The following is a 20,016-nucleotide window of genomic DNA, read 5'->3' as shown; positions in this document are numbered from 1 at the left end:
TGGAGTGAGGGAGACCTGTCCAGGACAGAGAATGTGGCTTTCACTTCCCAAAAATGAGGTAGTTTGATACCCTTTTTTTGTCTCCATAAAATTTTCTGCAGTGTTTCTTACCTATATTCCTCCCCCATTCTCGGTTACTTATACAGAGTGCTTCATCAATGTTTGATATTCTTGCAGCTGCACAGTGCAGCTGGAGTTCAGTACTATGGGGTTTCTTCATGGGAGGATTTGGAAGCTGTCCCACATCTACCCATGTGTAATTTGTACTTCATAGACAGGCTGAAGTAGGAAACAGTGGGCACAGCAGTCGGCACCATTAAAACATAACATTAGTGAGCTGCTTTTGTATTCTGTAAAACAGCTGGGGTCAAATCTCAGTTTCTCAAACAGAGAAGTTTCTGGCTGGCAGCCTTCTAAACAGAGAATCAAGCACCTGTGTTTGAGATGAAGCAGCTGTACATGTTTTGACTGTTGATTCATCTGTCATGGCTAACTACTTAATTCAGTGACATCCATATGGAAAGGGAGAAGTAATGTTTTACTGTTTTATATTGCCTGGCTTTCCTTTGTTTCTTGCTTTCCATGTGACATGCCATAAGTTAGTCAGGAATTTTACAGCGTCAACATGTAAAATAATATTTGATGCAGGAAACTACATTATTACTTAACTGCAACATACCACTGATCACAGAAGATGAAAATTACATTTGAATACATCATCACAAAATTGTCAGAATGTGAAATTCTGTGGTTGACTAACATTTTTGTCAGATTTGAAAAGCTGCTCACAGAAGCCTGCACACTCCCGTTTGGCTGTTTTATCAGACTTCAACAACAGACAGGCAAACACCCCCATACCAATCTCCCCACACACCTGCCCCACAGCCTTTAAGCTGAAAAAAATCTTCCATAACACAGCCCTGGAGGCACTTGTCTCCCATTTGTTTTCAGTTCTTTTCACTGGTCCTCGTGCCTGATGCGTGCAGCTGCCAGTGTTAAGGGCCATCGGCTGTGCTGCTGCTGCTTGTCTTCCAATGCCAACACTGGACTTTGCTCAAGAAGAACAAAGCAGGAAAACAAAATCTACAGTAGAGAACCATTATCTCTCATTTTTATCTCTGGATTAAATGTTATGCTTGTCAGCCAGACACTCACTGCTAGACCCTAAGGAGGTGTGGAGAGCTGTTTGCTCTGTGCTGCTGCTAATTTGAATACTTTTCCATCTGTATTTGTGCAGTTGTGCTGAGGGGCTGGTGTGAGGCTCAGTGGGGCAAGACACTTCTTGTTACTTCAGGAAGTTGGCAGGAGGAACAGCAGCAGTAAGGACTAAGCACAAAATATCACTGAAAATACCCATCGTACTCAGATGGGTTTTTAAACCACTTGTTGTGGAGGGAATGGGAAGAGACCAAAACCACCGTGGCTCCTTCCCTTCCTTATAGAACTTCAAGTAAATCAGCCTCTGAGAGAAAATGACAAAAACCTGAGCAAAATGCTGTGCTAAGTGGTTGATTCTCTCTGCCTCAGGGAGCAGCTGAGATTGCATCAAGTCTCAGGGGACTTTGCTGGATCCAGTTCATCTGATAAATCTGATAAATGGCCTTTATCATTGTTTAAAAAAAGGTTTGACTTAGGGAGAGATAGGATATGGTGGTGACTGGAAGTGATTTATACAGTCCTTTATACTTACCCATCTTTCTCCTTCTCCAGTACCAAGATCTCTCTAAATGAGACAGGTACATATAAGAGAACATGAAAGAAAATACATTTTTTAAATCACTGAGAGGCCTCCTGCAAGGTAGGTATTTGAAAATTATTATTTTAGCCAGAAATGTCCTGGCTAAATTATTCTGGTTTTACTCCCATATTAGAGCCATTCTGTCTACAAAAGGCAGTACGAGAGAACAGAATTTGACCCCTTCTCTGAATCTGCCTTAACAAATAAAGAACCGTTATAACTTATTTTACTTACCTTTTTTCTGTGTACAGAGACCATTCTGGGTTGTGTCCAGCCAGGCTGAAGTGCTTTGAGTAAATTTATTCAGAAAGGATTAATGCACCCTTCTTGCCAAATAGCTGTTAAATTGAGGGAAAATATTTTCCTACAGCTTCTAGGCCTGTTTGGTTTTGGGTTTGTTTTTTACAAAAGTGTCAATGTCTATCTACAGGTTGTGTTTTGTGCTTTCAGTTTTTCCTACCCCACTTCCTGGATGAGATCTCAATAAAAGAGATAGTTCTCTGTGCTGTGGGCTTGGTTCCATTCCATTGTGTCCCTAGATGAAAATGTAAAGCTTTACGTAGCACAGGTGGCTTTGATAAAACGGGAAGTCTTGAACTGGTCTGTGTGTCCACGCTTCCCTCTACTCTGCCCTTTGAATGTTCTTCAAATAAAAAAAATTTAAAAAAACCAACCCAAACCAACCAACCACTCTAACACTCAAAATTATTATTATAGACTTTTGTTTTGCAGTGGCTGTTCAAGAGAGACAGTCCTCTCTTTTCCATGTTTTTCCTTCACATAATCTATGAAGTGTATAGGATTGCAGTAAAGCATATGAGTAGGCAAGAAGCTTTCCTGGATAGTCCTGCATAACCTGTTAAATGTTCCCATTAGGGGCTCTAATGTGTGTTTATTTCTCTCTTGATTACTAATTTTCACCGTCTTTTTTCTCTTCTTCATCACAGCAATTTATTCTATTTTTTTTTTCCTCTTACAGAAGAGATGGTGGAAGGAAAAAGTGCTATTCTCATAGGCATGAGCCAGTGGAACTCAAATGACCTTGTTGAGCAGATAGAAACAATTGGGAAGCTTGAAGAAAATCAAGGTAATGTTTAGCTTGTATTACATAATGCTTAAGAGTTAACAAGAACATCTGACTACTGAAGCAGTTCACAGCGAAATGTCAGTTCTTTATTCCTGCAGCTGTGCTCTTAAGCACATTGTCACTAGGTGCCAACCCCTTCCCTTTTGGAAATCATACTTTTCCCATCTAGTCTGGTTTTTTAACTGGAATTGTGGAGCATTTTGAGTTGAGATCTGCAGCTGAATCCTGTGTGTTTCGTCTTCTCCTGTGCTCTGTAGTAGTCATTTATGAGATCTTGTGGCATGTGTATGTGTAAGACTCATTCAATGAAGAAACTATGGAACTTAACAGAGGAACTATCTCATGCTGTGATTTTCAGAGCAGGATTGGGCTCAGTGATGCATGCCATTATTTTCCTATAAACAGAGCAGTCTGCAAAACTGCATCTGCAGTATATTTACAGTATTCTTTCTCATTTGTTAATAGAAAGCATATGTCATACCCTTCATATGAACATATTTCTTATGACAGATTTGTCATTATGAAGGGCTAGCAATAGTGAAGCAGATGGCAAGAAACAGCATCATTTCTCATGAGAGCGTGATAATGGAAATAGCAGTTTTCTTTTGGGACTACCACCCTTTTGTGCTTTGTAGGCAACACAAGTTCTCTTTTTTTCTTTCCCCTCTAAATCTCTCCCTAATTAGCATGACAAAATACTAGGGATATTTGAAATTGTCTGTGTAATAATAAAAAAAGAGGACATGTCTTGATTCTTAGTATGGGTTCAAACTTTACCTCATGATCTCAGAAGTTTAGGAATGGTCATATGAATTGTCTTCTAGATTCGGGGTACAAACTTATTTTTTTGGTCATGTATCAAACCCATGCCTTTCATGCCTGCTTTAGGGTGTTGAATTACTCAGTGTTTTTCCTTTCACCTGGCTTTTTTCTTGTGGTGATCTTGAGACCTGATGTACTCCACATGAAGAGACAGGGCAACAAGTTACTTCAGGCAAAGCTAGAGGTGCAGAGCTTGCTTAGAGTCTCTGAATCACTGGTGAACATGTATTGTTCTGTTTGTCTGCAGGATTTCCTGTGAACAGAACTTTCTGTCTTGAAATCAGAAATGTGCCTTACCTCCAGATGTCTGTAAAAGATGTAACAGACAAATATTTATATGACTAATATGTCTCTTTTCCTTTCAGGTGAATTATATAGAACCTCTTTAAGAAAACAAAGGTTCCCTGCACAAGGCAGTATTGAAATACATGAGGACAATGAGGTGAGATTGTTTCCTAGAACAAGCTGTGCGGATTTTCAAGGAATAGACATGTGGAAATACTCTCATCTTATGTTATGTAACTGTAAATTCATCTGATGTCTTAGTATGTTTTTCCCTTGTTTAGTAGGTGCATGTGCAATCACTGAAAATCATCACAAGATTTTTAGACATTGCATACTTAGGTGGAAATAGGACCCAGTTTTCTGAAGAGAAATTGTTATGTCTGCTTAGTGCTTGACTGGAAATGCAGGTTTTGTGAAGCAGATTCAGGAGCAGTCATGAATTTGACAACAAAAGAACTGTGGTTTTTTTGAAGCAGGAAAGAATCTCAACATGTGGTCCTTCCAGAAAACCGATTAAAGTTCTCTGTCCACACATAGGACAGGTAATGAAAATGTCTACCATTTTTGAAGAACTCAGTCCTACAGCCCCCTTAAAACTATGACAGTCATTGATTGACTCCAGTTAATTAGTCCTTGAGCACCTTGTCTAAGTCATGACTGAGCCACTGCTGAGAGACAAATTAATTTTATTTCCTTTGAGTCTTCCTGTGAAAGATACCAGTTAAAATCAGCTGAGAGACTTCTCATACCAGTGACTTCAGCAATATTGACCCACTTGATTTTTTTCTTGAACAGTTCCACCAACTCCTCAGCAGTGGTGCTTATTTACAAGCGGACATTGTCCATGGAAGGAACTACATTTAGCTTTTAAAGGGAATTAAATTTCTCTTCTGAGATGTGGAATGAAACCTTATGGAGAAGGAAATTGTAAATCAGTGCATGGAAAAGTGGAACCTGAAAAATACTTGCATGATTCTCCTGTATTTAAGCAGATACAAGTCAGGTCAGCAAAATGCCTTCAGAATGAATACTTTTGCTGGAAACTAAAATTCATGGGCTGAACAGAGATAGTGGAATAACCTACAATTCTCTCATTTTCAGCCATTTCTCTGTCACCATAATACAAGTGCTAAAGTTACCCATTTCCTTTCATTCCAGAACTTAAGAATAAACTGTCCAGAACATTGCCTGATTCTGAGTAAATCACCCAGTCTAGCATTTAATGATCCTTAAACAAAAAACCATTACTGTTGTTTTTGCACTGTGTTCATATTTGGTCAGGAATTAGAAATCTTCAGGAATCCTGTCATCCAAAGTGAAGAAAAAAGTAGGAGTCAAGATTTAACAACAAACAATGTAATCTTTTAATATATTACTGAGTTCTTGGAGTGCGCATGAGTATCAAAGGGTAAAGAGGAAAAAAAAGTGGAATTGTGAGACATTCAAAATGCTTTTCTGGTTTCAAGTAGGAAACATGCTGATTATTGTCTGTATATGCACCTATTCACATATTCATTAATTTGTTTGTGAGTTTTATGTATATCAGCAATCATGCATTTTTTTACTTTTTCAGTGTCTTTCATTTTTATAAGAAGGTACCAGTCTAAAAATTCTGAGATAACTGCATCATCTGCTTTTGCTGAATGTTTTCAATGGCAGAGGAATTTGTCTTTTTTGGACTTGTGATGATTTGAATGAGAACCTTGCCAGTAAATTAAGCAATCACTAGGATATCTAGACAGATAATTGCTTATGCTGCCTGTGGAGTTTGGAATTTTTCTCCAGTCTCAGAGTATTTAAAGTAACTTCTGCTGTAAACAAAACTGTCTTAATCTTTGTTGATCTGAAACCTACACCTGTAGTAGCATAGTGAGCTCTACATGATTCAGACATGCTTGAATTAAATGGAACACAGGACATGCACACATACACACACACCCCCACCTACTCCAGTGAAAGCAAATATCAAAAAATTATCATGGTGGGGCTGTCAGAAAAAAAAATCACTGCTAATGTTGACACCAAGTAAACTAACAAAGTCTGTAAAAATGTCTCCCCCTTTCCTATTTCATGTTTTTCTCACAGGAAGGAGTTCAACACCAGAACTGCAAAACTCATGTGTTAATTTTGATCCTACATGGGGGGAACATATTAGACACTGGAAGTGGAGACCACAGCAGCAAGCTGGCAGACATCAACACCTTCAGTTCCGTGTTTGAGAAAGTGACTCGAGCCCATTTCCCCGCTTCTTTGGGCCACATCTTAATGAGACTTGTTCCCTGCCCAGCAATTTGTTCAGCAGCTTTCTCTCTTGTTTCCAGGTAAGTTGATTTGAATTCCCAGGTGTTTGGTTATGCTTTGTGGTTTTGAATGGTTTTCTGTGACCTAAGTATTTCATAATGAAATATTGTGATTCTTTCTTAATCTTCTGCTAACTAGAAGACTTCCAATGATCTTCCACCCTTTTCTAAGTGGATGAATTTGTTTTAAAATAAATTTTTATTGGATGTATCCACTTCAGAAGTGGCTCTTCCTCAGCTGCTTTTCTTTAATGTGTAAAGGACAGTTAACTTACTGTAAGAGAATCTGGCACACACTGATGTGCCTTCCATCTTTAGCTGTCTGTGAGTTGTTTTCCCACTCAGTAAAAATCAGTCAAGACACAATCGACAGACTTACTGAGAAACTTGTGGGGTACACATCCACTAAAGTAAAGCTGACATTCTATCAAATTTCGGTTTGCATTTTCAATTAAGTCATCTCCTTTTTGCCAGATGTTACTAGGCAAACATTTACGGTGATTGCAGAATGTGTGCAGCTTTGTTTCATCTTTTTGAAAAGATTGGACGCTGGGAAAAATGTCTTAATATGCTTTTAAGCAGTACACCTGTCACACTTGTGTTCTAGGAAGCTATTCCATTGTGATGGTTGGATTCTGCTCTCTGGTGTAGTGAGTTATTATATGGGGGGAAACAAAAGCTGAAATGTCATTGCCATTTAAAATTATGTCTAGTTGTATGTAGAACAATTGCACCAAGTATGTTTAACTACAGATATGCCTTCTAGTGTGATCCCATTCACCTAAAGCAGTAATGCTTTGGTTTTTTTAAGGAGTTGAATTCTCTGAGAAAATGATCCTTCCTGTGTTTGCTCATTGCAAACTTCAGTAGCCCAACCCATTTCTGCTAGCAATTGCTCGTTCTCTGATGCTGTGTGCTGCCTCTTGTAGTTTTCCTGATGATAACATGTCCTTTTCTAGCCTAAATCCCTACAGCTATGATGAGAGCTGTCTCAGCAGCAGTGAAGACCACATCCCACTGGCTGCCTTGCCTTTGCTGGCTGTTTCATCTCCTCAGTACCAGGATGCCGTTGCCATGGTGATCAGTAGAGCCAATCAAGTTTATAATGAGTTTCTCAAATCTACTGATGGGGCTGGTTTTAATGGACAGGTAGGACTATTTTCTCTTACATCAAAGTCCCACTTTGTGTAAAAAACAGTAACAAGGGGATGAAGTAAGACAGAAACTCCTCTGCAGTACTATGATGCTTTTTGTCTCTTTTGAAAACATTTACTACATCTTCAAAAAAAAATCTTTTTTTCAGGTGTGTCTTATAGGCGACTGCATTGGAGGAATTTTGGGGTTTGATGCCATCTGCTATAATTCTAATACAGCTTATGAGAGTCGGAACAGCAGCAGGAGAGGAAGCATCAGCAGCATCCAGGTGAAGAGAAAAAAATACACACAGCTGAAATAGATGCATTCCATGGAAGAAATCAGCTTCATATAAACCAGGAAAATTTAGCCTTCATCTCTGTCCTTCTACTGCAAAGAGAAATTTTTAATCCCTTCCATCCTTTGTTGAATTAAGTGAGGTCATATGTATAAATGCAGGCATTTCATATAAGCTCTTTTGTATTTTATTATCTGTCTAAATCTTCCCGTTGCTCTGTTCTTTTTCTGAAGGATAATCCACTCTTAGCAGAGGACTCGGGTCTGGGTGACAGCAAACACCTGAGCAAAAGCAATATTGACATCTCGGGAATCATGGAGGACGAGAAGCAAAGGCCACCGCCGCCTCGGAAGGAGAGTGACTCATCCACTTATGAGTGTGATACCATAACCCAGCATCATGCATTCCTGTCCAGGTAACCAGTGGGCTTGCCATTGAAAGGAACCTGTTAGCACCAAAACACAGAGGCATTGTTATTGTTTGTGGTATGTTTCTGGAGGTTTGCTTAAAGTTCTTGTCTCTCCCTCAAAGAAAACTGGATTTAGTGGGTCTAGTATGAACATACTCACATCTGGAAAGTTTTTTATTTAATACTTTATTCAGTTGTGAGGGTTTTGAACATGCAAAAATGAATGCACAAAGTTTTATTTCTTCAGTACACCCCACTCAAAACAAGATGGATTAATACTTTATAATTATAAATTTCTGTTACCTATTTCTTTCTAACGATCCCTCTGACTTCACTTTCAGGACTTTTATTATTCTCTAGTGAGATAATTGCTTTAGCTGCTCCCATTGGTCTATAAGCTATTTAGATCAGCCTTAAAGCAATAACAAAAAAAACCCCTGCATAAATATTTGGCTTAAATGAGGAGGGGACTATGGGGAGAAGTTAACTTAGTTTTCCTTTATCCTGAAAAGCATTTGAAATACATGGGTTGGGAACATAAGCATTCCCTTTATCTCATTGTTCCTGCTGGTTCTAAGCTATTTTTTTAACTTACCTGAACTATTCAGGTTTTTGTTTCCTCTGTCTATCTTCCTATTACCTTTATTTCATTGTGAGTGATGCAGAGGAGGAAGACTTACTGTGTGTTGAAGTTGCACTTCTGCTGCAGTTGAGTGTAGTGTAGACTTACTACTGTGCTTTACTTCAAGTCTGGCATTTCTCTTAGTAGCAGATTAAGGTAATTCTATAGTCTTGCTTTGACTGAATGTCCTTTGCTTTGTTTTCGTTGGCTATTCTGCATTTATTTTGAAACCATTGCATTTTCTGGATATCAGTGTGTTGTAGAATGTTTTTCCTCTGAGACAGAATGGTTGTTTTTCTCTTGTCTGCGACTGAAAACATGAAGATTTGTTTGGTCAGTCACTTTTAGGTTCTTTTATAGGAGAAATACTGTGTTATATTTAAAACAGTAAACTTGAATATTCATGATCCTGGCAAAATTTTACCAAGTATTGTGTAGAATAATTGCAGGAAACTCTTGCATGTTGAAGGCAGTAAATTTACTGAATATCCGCCCTGAAAATCATGGCTGCTATTCTGCAATATTATTTTACAATTTTAAGGTGTATTGCTTGGATCTAAATGCCATTTCTAGAACTTTCTAAGCATCCTGTTTTGGGTTTTTTTATGAATGCCCTCTTTATTATTTTTGATTCAATATTTTCTTTGTTCAGCATCCACTCAAGTGTGTTGAAAGATGGTGCAGACCTTCCTCCTGTGGATTCCAGTCTCTCAGAAGTAAATCTGGGCCGATTTGAATTTGAGGTGTCTGATTTCTTCCTTTTTGGATCACCACTTGGGTTGGTGCTGGCCATGAGGAGCACTGTTCTGCCTGGTCTGGATGGTAAGTTCTTCTTGGGGTTAAAATACAGAATGCATAAAGACCTTTGTAAACAAAGGGGCTCACACAAAAAGGAGGTAAATAAAGGGGCCTAGTTAAAGTCAGGGAGTGAGGTAAGTTTCTTCCTTTAAGAGATGGGAATGTTAATGTAGGTAGGTACAGAGGTGATGAGGATTGCTCCGGGGATGTCACTGCTCACTTACAAAAGTGTGTTGTAAGTTCTGCTGTTAGTTATAGACTCCATGTCATACATCATGAAGCTCACACTTCAGCAAGGATCAGTCCTTGAAATCAATACCAAAAATAACATCTCTGCTTGGTTCAGCATTACCTCTTGTTCATGTCTGGCATTGTGGGTGGGTTTGGTCCTCGGGTGTGTTGCTTGTGAGCCATTCTTCCCCTCTAGTAACAGAGCCTAGTGACCAGACACACAGAGGCTTTTTTAAATTTTATTTTTAAGGCATCTGGATTTTTTAAGTTCTTCAGTTAAAAGATTACTTTTCATTATTTGGCACATGCTTTGTATCTTTGCATGGTATGAGCTTTGGATAACACAGCATCTTTATAGGAAATGCTGAATTCATTTATCAGGTGAGGAAGAAGATCTGTTGCAATTATGAGAAGAGACAACAATTCAGGACTCCCAAGGGTTTGGGTTTTTTTTTTTCCTAGTCATTTCTTTCCCCAGTCTCTGCTCTGCTACCCTCCAGGCACTTTGAAAGGAAAATTTCATGTTAGTTACTAGTATTTTAAATTATTTTCTTCAAATTAGCTCTCACTTCCATCCTTCCTCGGGTATCCTGCAAAGGAGTATGCTTTGAAAGCAGCTCAACTGATGGGCATTTCAAACACATTCTGAGGTGAGCGGTGTCTACTTGAAGCATAATTAGTCTTTAGAGGTGCATATGATGAAAGAATCCCATTTTAAAGTGATAATTGTGACACAGTTGAGAGGAAAACAGACAAATGTAAATCTGTCATGCAGACAGTTGGAAATTAGTTGAGAAGAGTCAGGTACCCTCCTTACTGAAATGAAAGGTAGAAAGCTACCTGAAAATGTGACAAGTAAAATTCAGAGGTATTTATTTATTTGTTTTGTTAGAATTAGTTTTTATAATATAAGGGAAGGTTCTGCTGTCCCCTAGGTTTAAGTCCTCGGGGTGACACAAGCCCATCAGACTGTTTTGCTGGTATATATTTGAAGTGCTGAGCATCACAGCTATAATGCTCAATAATGTATTTACAAGATACCTAAATTCTTTTTCATTTCTTGCTTTATTCTGTTTCTCTTCTGCTGCTCTTCACATTTCCTGTGTGCCTGCGTTTCAGATTGTGATGTCTCTGTAAACTCCGGTGCAGTGAAGTGTTCTTTACATATGAAATAGGTTTTCATATGTAAAGAATTTGGCCAGTTGTGTGCTAATCTGGAGTTTGCAGAAGACCATATTAACTATGTTTCTGTACAGACTCCATGAAAATTGTAAAGCAGCAATACTGACCTCTCTGTCTCATTCTCATCCAAGTATGCCAGGTCCGACCAGCCTGCAGCCAAGTTTACAGCTTCTTTCACTCTGCTGACCCCTCTGCCTGCAGACTTGAGCCACTGTTGGAGAAAAGATTCCATCTTCTTCCTCCATTCAGTGTCCCACGGTACCAGAGATACCCATTAGGGGATGGAAGATCTCACCAGTTAGGTATAGTGCCTGTTTTCATAGCTCTCATTCCCTGTTGATCTCTTAAGTGTTCTCTCCTTATGCAGCTCAAGAGAATTTGAAATAGCAATGTGCCAGCATGCTAAAAACAAGTCATCTGGGACTGAATAGCACAGACATACTTAGCAAATGTGGAACCAAAGAAGATTACTAAGAAAAAAAATATTCTTATGCATGAGGTTTGTGATACTAGTTGTGTTAAAGGGGAGTTTGAAGGCGATACCACTGTTGTAGTTCAAATGTCACTTGGAAAATTCCATATCTTTGACTATCATTTAAAACAATTTATTTTTACAATTAGTTGATCTTTGCCTAGATCTTCACGTGTTGTTTCTTTTGGTCACTTGTGGTTGGTTTGTTGTAGATATCTACTAGGACAAATCAGACCACTGAGCAGTCTTGATTGCACTTCTCCTAGGTGGGTTACTAAGCAATATTGCATTGGTAGTGAAGATTTGAAGCCAGGGGAAAAAAAAACAAAACAAAAATAGATTGATTTCTGGGGAAGAAAGAGGAAGGAGTGGATGAACAAGGTGCTAGTAGAAGGAATTGTGCTTTTTTGACTTGATAGAAAATAAGGTAAAATCATATAGGCATTAAGTATCTTTGACTTGTCATGGTATGCAAAAAAGGACACTTAGTTATGTCAGAAAGAGGACCAGAGAAGTATCACAGACTCACAGGGCGATGAGTTCCTCTCAGAAAATGACTTTAAAATTAGTAGGGTTGAGTGTGAAGTAAAATAGCATCCCAGCATCACTACCCAGTTTGGAAGATCCTGGCCAAAAACACCCAGCTGCCATTACACGTTCATGGCAGTAGGGTGTGTGCTTTCTCCATACAGTCACGCTATGTCATGCTATTCTCACTCTGAAGGAGAAAGTTTCATCCATGGGCATTAAATCTGATACCATTCAAGAAAATGCTCATTAGCTCTGCATTTAAAAATAAATTAATAAATAAAGAAATAAGATACACCCACAAACATTGGTTTCAAAACCATGGTGTGCATCCTTTTTTTTTTTAATTGTTATTTTAATTTTTGAAACATGCAGGTGATGCTCTCCACAATCACAGTGGTCTGTTCCTTGAGAGTAGCTCTTTGAACATACCGTTCTCTCAGGAGAGTCCTGGATCTCCAAATGCATCTGATCAGTCACAAGGGAAAGCAAGAAAGTTGAGCTTGGCCAGCACAAACAGTGAAAACTCGGGGTCAACTGAAAGCTTGCCATCAGCATGCCTCACCAACAGTGAGTGAAGCTTGGTGCCATGTGCTATTGGATATGGCAACAGCCTTTCCCTTCACATTGTTTCTGTGAAAAAGTTGATTATGAAAAGATAACTGCTTGGAATTTGGGGAGAATGAGAACAGCCCAATTTTCTGCAATTTTATATAACATAAGTTATCTTTCTTTTCTGTTTGTAATTAGATAGATAAAGTAATAGTAAAAGAAGTCACAGTTTTGTATTATGGTGTTACTCATAATTAGCCACAGGAGTTTCATAGTAACAGGGGTTTATGGTCATGTTCCAGGCATGAAGCAGTATAGGTAGATAAGGGTTGTATCTCTCTCTCTCTTAATATTTACTTCACTGTTTGGTAGGCATTTGCAATTCTTACCTATGACATGATCATAAAAGTAATAGTCTTTCACTGTACATTTTCCATGGACCAGAAAGCAATGGGGATCATGCTGAAGTTATTTCTGCTTCCCAAAACTTGGACTCAGAAGAACTCTTTAGATGTCAGGCTGTTAAGTGATGATGCAGTCAGTAAAAACTGTACTTTTTTGAATTATAGATACCTTTAACAGACTTAAAATATCAAGAATATGAAAGCAGAAGACCTAATTCCATTATCTAGCTTAAAATGAAGACAGCAAGAAATTATTGATATAGAAATGTTATGCTATTTTGTTTCATTTTTTGTAGTTACTGCAAAGTGGTGGGGAACAAAACGAATAGATTATGCTTTGTACTGTCCAGATGTGCTGACAGCCTTTCCAACAGTGGCCCTGCCACATCTCTTTCATGCCAGCTACTGGGAATCAACAGATGTTGTGGCCTTCATCTTAAGACAGGTAACTGATTTTTTTTTTCTCTCTGCAACAGATAACCTTGTGATTGTCAATTGCATTTTCCAAGGGTCAGTCTTTAAATCTTTAAGTCAGCTGATGGCTAAGTGTGGATGCATCACATACAAGTGCATTTAGAAGTGACAAATACGGATTTATTGGAGTGGTGAAGGAGACAGTGAGCCCACCATTAGCATTGCTGACTTTGTGACCAGTAATATTGTGCCTTTATGCATATCTCACCCCTCCCGTGCCCCAAATCAGTCTAACCCTGTATTATATCTTAATTTTGTCCTGTTTTTGAAGAAATAGGCTATCTCCAGCCTTACATCATTATAAATCTCCCTATTAAGTATCAAATTACCAGCATACATCTGATAGTAAAGCAGTTTGAAAGTACTGCTTCCATAAGACAGTCGAGTCTCTCCTTTACAGGACACTTTCCTAGCCTTGTAAGCACATTACAGCTTTTAGAATTTAATCAGCCTTTCAAGCATTTAGAACATATCTCTAAAGCAGTATGTGAGCTTACAGCTCTACATAAAGGACTAGTTAGTTCCAGTACAGTCTGGACCTTCTGCCCTTGTTGGGGGTTAAGAATGAGGCTAATGGCTCCTGAATGCCCTGTGCCCTGCATATATTGCCTGCACATTACCTCTAGTGAATAGAATTTATGCCAATTTGTTAAAAACCATGCCTACTTCTCAGCATTACTGTAATTTGTTGCAAGCCAGCTGCTTTGCTGACCCTGATTCCAGCATGATTTTACTCAAGGGACTTAATATAAAACATGTTCTAAAATGGTTCTAGACCACTCTTCCAGCAAGGGCACTGAGATTGTAAAACTTCAGCACAGAAAACCAGCTGTTCAACTTGAAAAATTTGCTAATTTGTTTCTCATTCAAAATAACTATTTGTGATTGCAGGTACAACCCACAGATTTCAGTGAGATAGGGCTTCTGGTTTCAGTTGAAATGTGGCATAACCCACACCCAGATTCTGAATTCTGTGGGTTGTGTCCCGAAATCTGAGTTGGATATGAAATTTTCTGGGTAAAGGTATGATATTTAGGTTTTAAGAATGTGTATGACATAATAAGGTTCTGCATGTTCACAAGTTCGACTTCAGTGGGTCCTTGTGGGTCCCTTCCTATCACCTATTGAAGTAGTAATACCCAAAAGGGATAAGAAACATTCTCTCTGAGTAGATGTGTAGAAAATCAATACAGATGAAGTCAGGAGTCTGATGTCTGCCCCATAAAGGACATGAAAAATGCTTCTGTGGTTTTATGCTGCTTTACTGACCTTGCAGACCATAATCAAGACAATGTGACTTGTCACTTGATACCATCCTAATGTTTTCACTGTTTTCTGTGGAGGAATGTGCAGGCTCTGCTGTGAGTGAAAAAGCTGTTCAATAACTATTTGAAATTAAGTATTGGCCAACAGAGTGAAAGGACTACATAAAGGACTTTGTCTGTGCAATTTTTGTGAACATACAGCTTTACCTCTCTACTTCCCTTGTGCTTGTGGCTCTGCAGTGTCACTCAACTGGGGCAGCAGTGTAATTTCTCCTTCTTTGCCAAGTACCAGGACTCACCAGGGCACAAGCTATTTATTAAAATATTAATATAATTTCAGGTGATGAGGTATGAAAATGTAAATTTCAAAGAAAATGACAACCTGGATCCAGAAACACTAAGTCCATCCAATCCACGAGAAAAATGGCTACGCAAGAGGACACATGTCAAATTGAGGGTAAGTTTAACTCTGAATATATATGGCAGCTATGGAACATGGGTTTGGCAGAAATTTAAGTGGAGTTTGATCTCCCTGAGTAAGAGTTTACATAACTGAATTATCACTAAGAGCTGAAAACTGATAACATAATCCAGAGGCAGGCAGATTAATGGTTAGGGAATATGAGCAATTTCCTCTTGCTGGATCACTTCATATTGGGAGAAGGTATATTTCTTTCTTTAAATAACAGACAGGCCCTCAGTTTCCATTATACAAAGAGGTTTCTTTTATGCTAGACAAATCCATATATTTCCTACTTTCTTCAGGTCCTAAGTCAATTAGTAACATCAGTTAAAATGCATGTGCCCTGCACATAATAATGTGGCTCTGTGGCACCACTTGAAGTGAAAAAGAATTGGCTTTCCCTTAAATGTTCTCTCTTATTTGGTCATCTTGAGTACTCTCTCTAGAAAGTCTACTCAGGAACCCACCATTAGTAGAAATTGGACTTCAGCTGAAATGGGAATGCAGTGCACTTCAGGTACCTCAGACATACTGTCCAGGACTGTGTTTCTGTGTCACTGTTCATACAAAATAGAGACAGCAGCCTTGTGACAAAAACCAACAGTACCCTCCCCATCTTCTGCTCTTATTTCAGAATGTGACTGCCAATCACCGAGCTAATGATGTCATTGCAGCAGAAGATGGTCCTCAGGTACTCGTTGGGCGCTTTATGTATGGACCTCTGGACATGGTGGCTTTAACAGGTGAAAAGGTGAAGTCTGAGTAATCCATTTTCTTCGTTTTACTTGAAACAGTTGTTGAATGTAGCACACATGTACAGTGTCAGAGAAGGCCTCACAGTGAGGGGAAATGTCACTAGCCCCCTACTACATAAGCAGAGATATGCTATAAAGTGGGCTGTCCTGATATCTGACCTTTTTCTGAGCTCTCATCTCTCTTACCTGATTATGGCTATCTCCTTTGGTTGGTGGTGAGTGTGCTGTACAGTGGCTTCTGAACCTGCCATCCAGCTGTACCACCTCCTGGAGACAACTTTCCGAGGAAGAAGGAAAAAGAATTTTATAGTAGTTGACAATGCAGTAAAAGAAAACTATGTATCATCCTATCCAAGTAAAACAACTAGATAAAAGAATAGGAGTTCTAGAAGCTAGGTGGCTGCTGTATCTTACACATGGGCAAGTAACGATTAGTTTTAGAAATTAGTAGTAATGTGACACAATTGAAACAGTCATTCCTAAAGCTGCCTGTGGAAACCAGGCGTACAGCTAATAAAGCCGAGCATCAAGTGAACACATTTTTTCATATTCACTGAGACTGTAGGAGTTTCTGTGCAAATTAAGAGAGCAATGCTGCTGAGCCGAGGGCAAAACTGAAGCATGTAGGCTTCACTTGGCCTGTTTCAGGTCTAGCAAATTATGTAATATCCTTTATGTTAATTTTGATTAAATATTCCAGTTGAAATTGATGAAATCTTTTGATAATTTGAACTGTTTTGGTTGTAGGTGAGGTTATGATTTGAGAAAGATTTCGTCTCAATAACCAGATGCAGGGGTTTTTTTGTATATTTAGTGTGCAAAAAGGTAATATAGCCATGCAAGATAAAATTGTCTTTTTCCTAGTTTAGGCCTCCTCCCAGATTTCTGACCTCTATGTTTGACACATGCAGTGCTTAGATCAGGGGTTTAAATTATGAAGACAATAAATTATGAAGGAAATAAACTTTTGTATGTTAGAAAGCATTTGCTTATTGACAGGATTCTCTTTGAAGTTCTTACTGAGTAATGAAGTTCCTTCAAACTTCCTTGTAAGCTTTTACTACCAACCATGGCTGGAGATACTAATATTATCTAGGCTTAGCAGGCCTTGCACATAGGTGGTGTTTTGATGACTATCACAATAGATTAGTGTTTCATTGGTTTTGCAGGTGGATATCTTCATAATGACTGAGCCATCTTCGGGTAGGTGGGTGTATTTTGACACAGAGATATCCAACAGCAGTGGACGAATATCCTACAATATACCTGAACAGAAGAGACTGAGAGTTGGTGTGTATCCCATCAAAATGGTGGTCAGGTAATAACTCCAAACTGGAACTAAAGCTTTGATGGGTTGTGGTGATCAGGAAGGAACTTCAAAACTGAGTAAAAACTTCATTTGAATCCCTCCTTAGGAGATTAAATCAATGAGGAGAATTTAGCTGAAATAGAATGTGTTGTTATCTACCAGTTAACAAAGTCCAAAGTCAGCTTACAATCCTATTTAGTGCAACTTGAGAAGGAGAAAATGTTTTACCTCAGCTTAATAAAAAAGGCAATCAATTCAAGAAAATAAACGCAAATAAAATTATATTTAAAAATGAAGATTTAGAGTGCAGGAAGTTTCAAAAAGGAACAAAATAAATTGTCCTGTCTTTGTTCATTAGGCTGTGAGCACATATTGTAGGAATCTTCATCACCAGACATGAATGTGGTCTTTCGATTACAGGTTTTAGGGAACATGAGGTGGTGGGATGGGAAGAGCTTTGGATTTCCTTGTCATTTATCTATTTTTTAACATTCAGTTCTCTTGGGGAAAATACATTATAAGGAAGTGGTTTTCACATGTTCTTCCGTGACAAGAGTGACGTATGACTGCCTTGTTTTTTGGTTGTTTGTTTGCTGCTTTTGTTTTTTGTTTTTTACTTTTCTCAACTGGCATTCCCATTGCAAGGGGGGATATTTGCAAGAATAGTGGGTGGCTAATGTCCATGTTACCAACTTAAAGCTTATGGAGAAAGTTTGAGTAGTAAATAGAGTACTTCAAGGTGGTTTGTGGGATTTTTTTCTAATCCTTTTGGTTATTTGTACGCATGTGATTTCTCATTAAGATCAGCTTCCAAATTTCTCTTTGAAAAACTATTTCCTAAAAGTGTAAGTTTTGATTGTCCCATGTAAGACTGAAATCAGAAGCCATATTCGACAGTGATTTTTAAAGCTGTAGGTCTAGAAAGATCTAATTTCAAATCTTAACTAGAACATGCAGAAAATACTTTCTGACATTTTGCTTTTTAAATTAATTTATTGTTTTGACTCTGCAGAGGGGACCAGAGCAGTGCAGCAAGTTACCTGACTGTACTGCCCCGAGGGATGGAATGTGTTGTGTTCAGCATTGATGGTTCCTTTGCAGCAAGTGTTTCAATTATGGGAAGTGACCCCAAAGTCCGAGCGGGGGCCGTTGATGTTGTCAGGTAAATGACGTTTGAACACTTCAGATCTCTGACTTCCTGCTTTGAACACTGTAGGAAGGAGAAAGGTTGTAATACTAAACAGATAGCAATTTTCTGAGGGCCGAGATTCTCTGCAGATACATTTCTATATTTTTTTGCGCAGCACATCTGCCTGAATTTCAGAGCAATATTAGAATGCTGTGAATTACATTGAAATTTGTAGTTTAAATTGCCTAAAGATAAAAAGTTGCTTCTTGGGAATATGATTGTGAAGTGTGTGCAGTGAGTTAATAATGATTCCATGTGTATTTTGTGTTTCACTAATTTCAAATAAGGACATATTTGTACTTAAAAAATATCAGTTGCCAGGAATACAAGAATGTTTTTTGGAGGAAAAATTAAAAGGCCTTTTAATTCATTATTGCAGGTTAATGTTGCACTGGATGGGAAAAGACAATTTTGGGACTTGCATGAGAATGTAGATACGTCAGTTTTCAAGGGTTTCCATTCCTTATAGCTGAAATGGCAGGAAATCTCATTAAAGATTTCAAAAGTAGCAGTACCTGATGTGTTACAAGGTTTATTCTAAGTATATTTTTGAATGGCTCTCATATTTTAGATAATATTTTGTACAAGTATGTCTCTTGCTTTCCTTCACCTCCCCCAAGGTGTAGACATTATTACTTAGTTTCTTGATTGGAGCAGAGACTTAGGCATGCTCCTTTTCACTTGTTGAAGGGTATCGTATGACTTCTAACTGGTCTGGGAAAAGATGCTGACCTGACCTGTGAGTATTGTTTCTCTTTCTGCACTTAAATAATTTAACTGCTTCTTCTGACAGGCATTGGCAGGACCTGGGATATCTGATTATCTATATCACAGGCCGTCCAGATATGCAGAAACAGCGTGTAGTTTCGTGGTTGTCCCAACACAATTTCCCACAAGGGATGATCTTCTTCTCAGATGGACTTGTTCACGACCCACTGCGACAGAAAACCATTTTTCTCCGGAATCTCATGCAAGAGGTACTAGAAACCTATTTATGGCCTTAAAACCTCTTTTCAGGGAATGCAGTTCAGTAGAGATCTCCCTTCTTTCTGAATATCACAAAGTCTTTTTGCCATTCCTCACTTCTTTTCTCACTTTTTAAAGAGCAAGGAAAGCTGATAAAACATCCAAAGGGACCTCCAGTCATGACAAATCAGTAAATGAACTGCTTGTTCTTTCCTGTGCACTTAGCTGTAGTTCTTGCTCACATGCAGTTAGGTCAGTGTAGCTTTCTGTGGTTTACAAATTGAAAGTGTTAACAGGGAACTCATATGCTGCTTTACTGTAAATCAGGCACCAGCCTTGTAGTTGCATAATGTTCAATAGCGCATTCACTTTGGAAGTAATGTTTGTTTCAGTGCCACATCAAAATCTGTGCCGCATACGGTTCCATGAAGGATATTTCTGTGTACAGTGTCTTGGCTCTGTCACCATCCCAGATCTACATAGTTGGACGATCCACAAAGAAATACCAGGCACAGTGCCAAGTAAGTAACTTTTGCTATTCAGTCAGGAAGTCCTAGGGAGGACAAGGCAATGCATGCAAGTAAATGCATGTGCAAACTCACAAATACACAAAGCAGCAACAGTATTTCAAAGAAAGGCAGCTGGGGTTACAAATGAGGCATTTTCTGGAAGGGTGAATAGTAAAGAGAATCAAGTGGTTGCAGGTTGTATCTAGAAGTGCATGCATTGCATA

General features: G+C 38.6%; 1 protein-coding gene and 1 long non-coding RNA gene across 8 annotated transcripts in view; one reads left to right on the top strand and one right to left on the bottom strand.

The window, feature by feature from the left end:
- The window catches only part of PITPNM3 (PITPNM family member 3), a 36,712-nt gene that overhangs the window by 11,346 nt on the left and 5,350 nt on the right, over positions 1 to 20,016 (top strand). For 6 of the 7 annotated variants that reach the window (XM_064394293.1, XM_064394296.1, XM_064394294.1 and 3 more), the window contains 16 exons: positions 2,718 to 2,825; positions 4,013 to 4,089; positions 6,018 to 6,253; positions 7,192 to 7,381; positions 7,536 to 7,655; positions 7,898 to 8,079; positions 9,348 to 9,517; positions 11,038 to 11,208; positions 12,282 to 12,476; positions 13,159 to 13,307; positions 14,942 to 15,058; positions 15,699 to 15,815; positions 16,989 to 17,137; positions 18,141 to 18,290; positions 19,111 to 19,294; positions 19,676 to 19,804. In XM_064394293.1, the coding sequence (XP_064250363.1) occupies positions 2,718 to 2,825; positions 4,013 to 4,089; positions 6,018 to 6,253; positions 7,192 to 7,381; positions 7,536 to 7,655; positions 7,898 to 8,079; positions 9,348 to 9,517; positions 11,038 to 11,208; positions 12,282 to 12,476; positions 13,159 to 13,307; positions 14,942 to 15,058; positions 15,699 to 15,815; positions 16,989 to 17,137; positions 18,141 to 18,290; positions 19,111 to 19,294; positions 19,676 to 19,804 (2,444 nt within the window). Of the gene's footprint in view, positions 1 to 2,717; positions 2,826 to 4,012; positions 4,090 to 4,786; positions 4,936 to 6,017; positions 6,254 to 7,191; positions 7,382 to 7,535; positions 7,656 to 7,897; positions 8,080 to 9,347; positions 9,518 to 11,037; positions 11,209 to 12,281; positions 12,477 to 13,158; positions 13,308 to 14,941; positions 15,059 to 15,698; positions 15,816 to 16,988; positions 17,138 to 18,140; positions 18,291 to 19,110; positions 19,295 to 19,675; positions 19,805 to 20,016 lie in introns of those variants that run through there. The other variant, XM_064394300.1, reaches the window with a different exon arrangement.
- On the bottom strand, positions 12,300 to 16,068 carry LOC135283473 (uncharacterized). Its single transcript, XR_010349222.1, has 3 exons — positions 16,006 to 16,068; positions 14,809 to 14,911; positions 12,300 to 12,977 (listed from the first exon to the last, which is right to left on the bottom strand). It is a non-coding gene; the product is annotated as an uncharacterized LOC135283473 (long non-coding RNA).

This window comes from Passer domesticus, chromosome 19 (assembly GCF_036417665.1).
Source record: "Passer domesticus isolate bPasDom1 chromosome 19, bPasDom1.hap1, whole genome shotgun sequence".
Lineage (NCBI taxonomy): Eukaryota > Metazoa > Chordata > Aves > Passeriformes > Passeridae > Passer > Passer domesticus.
This window is presented reverse-complemented; position numbering and strand designations above follow the sequence as displayed.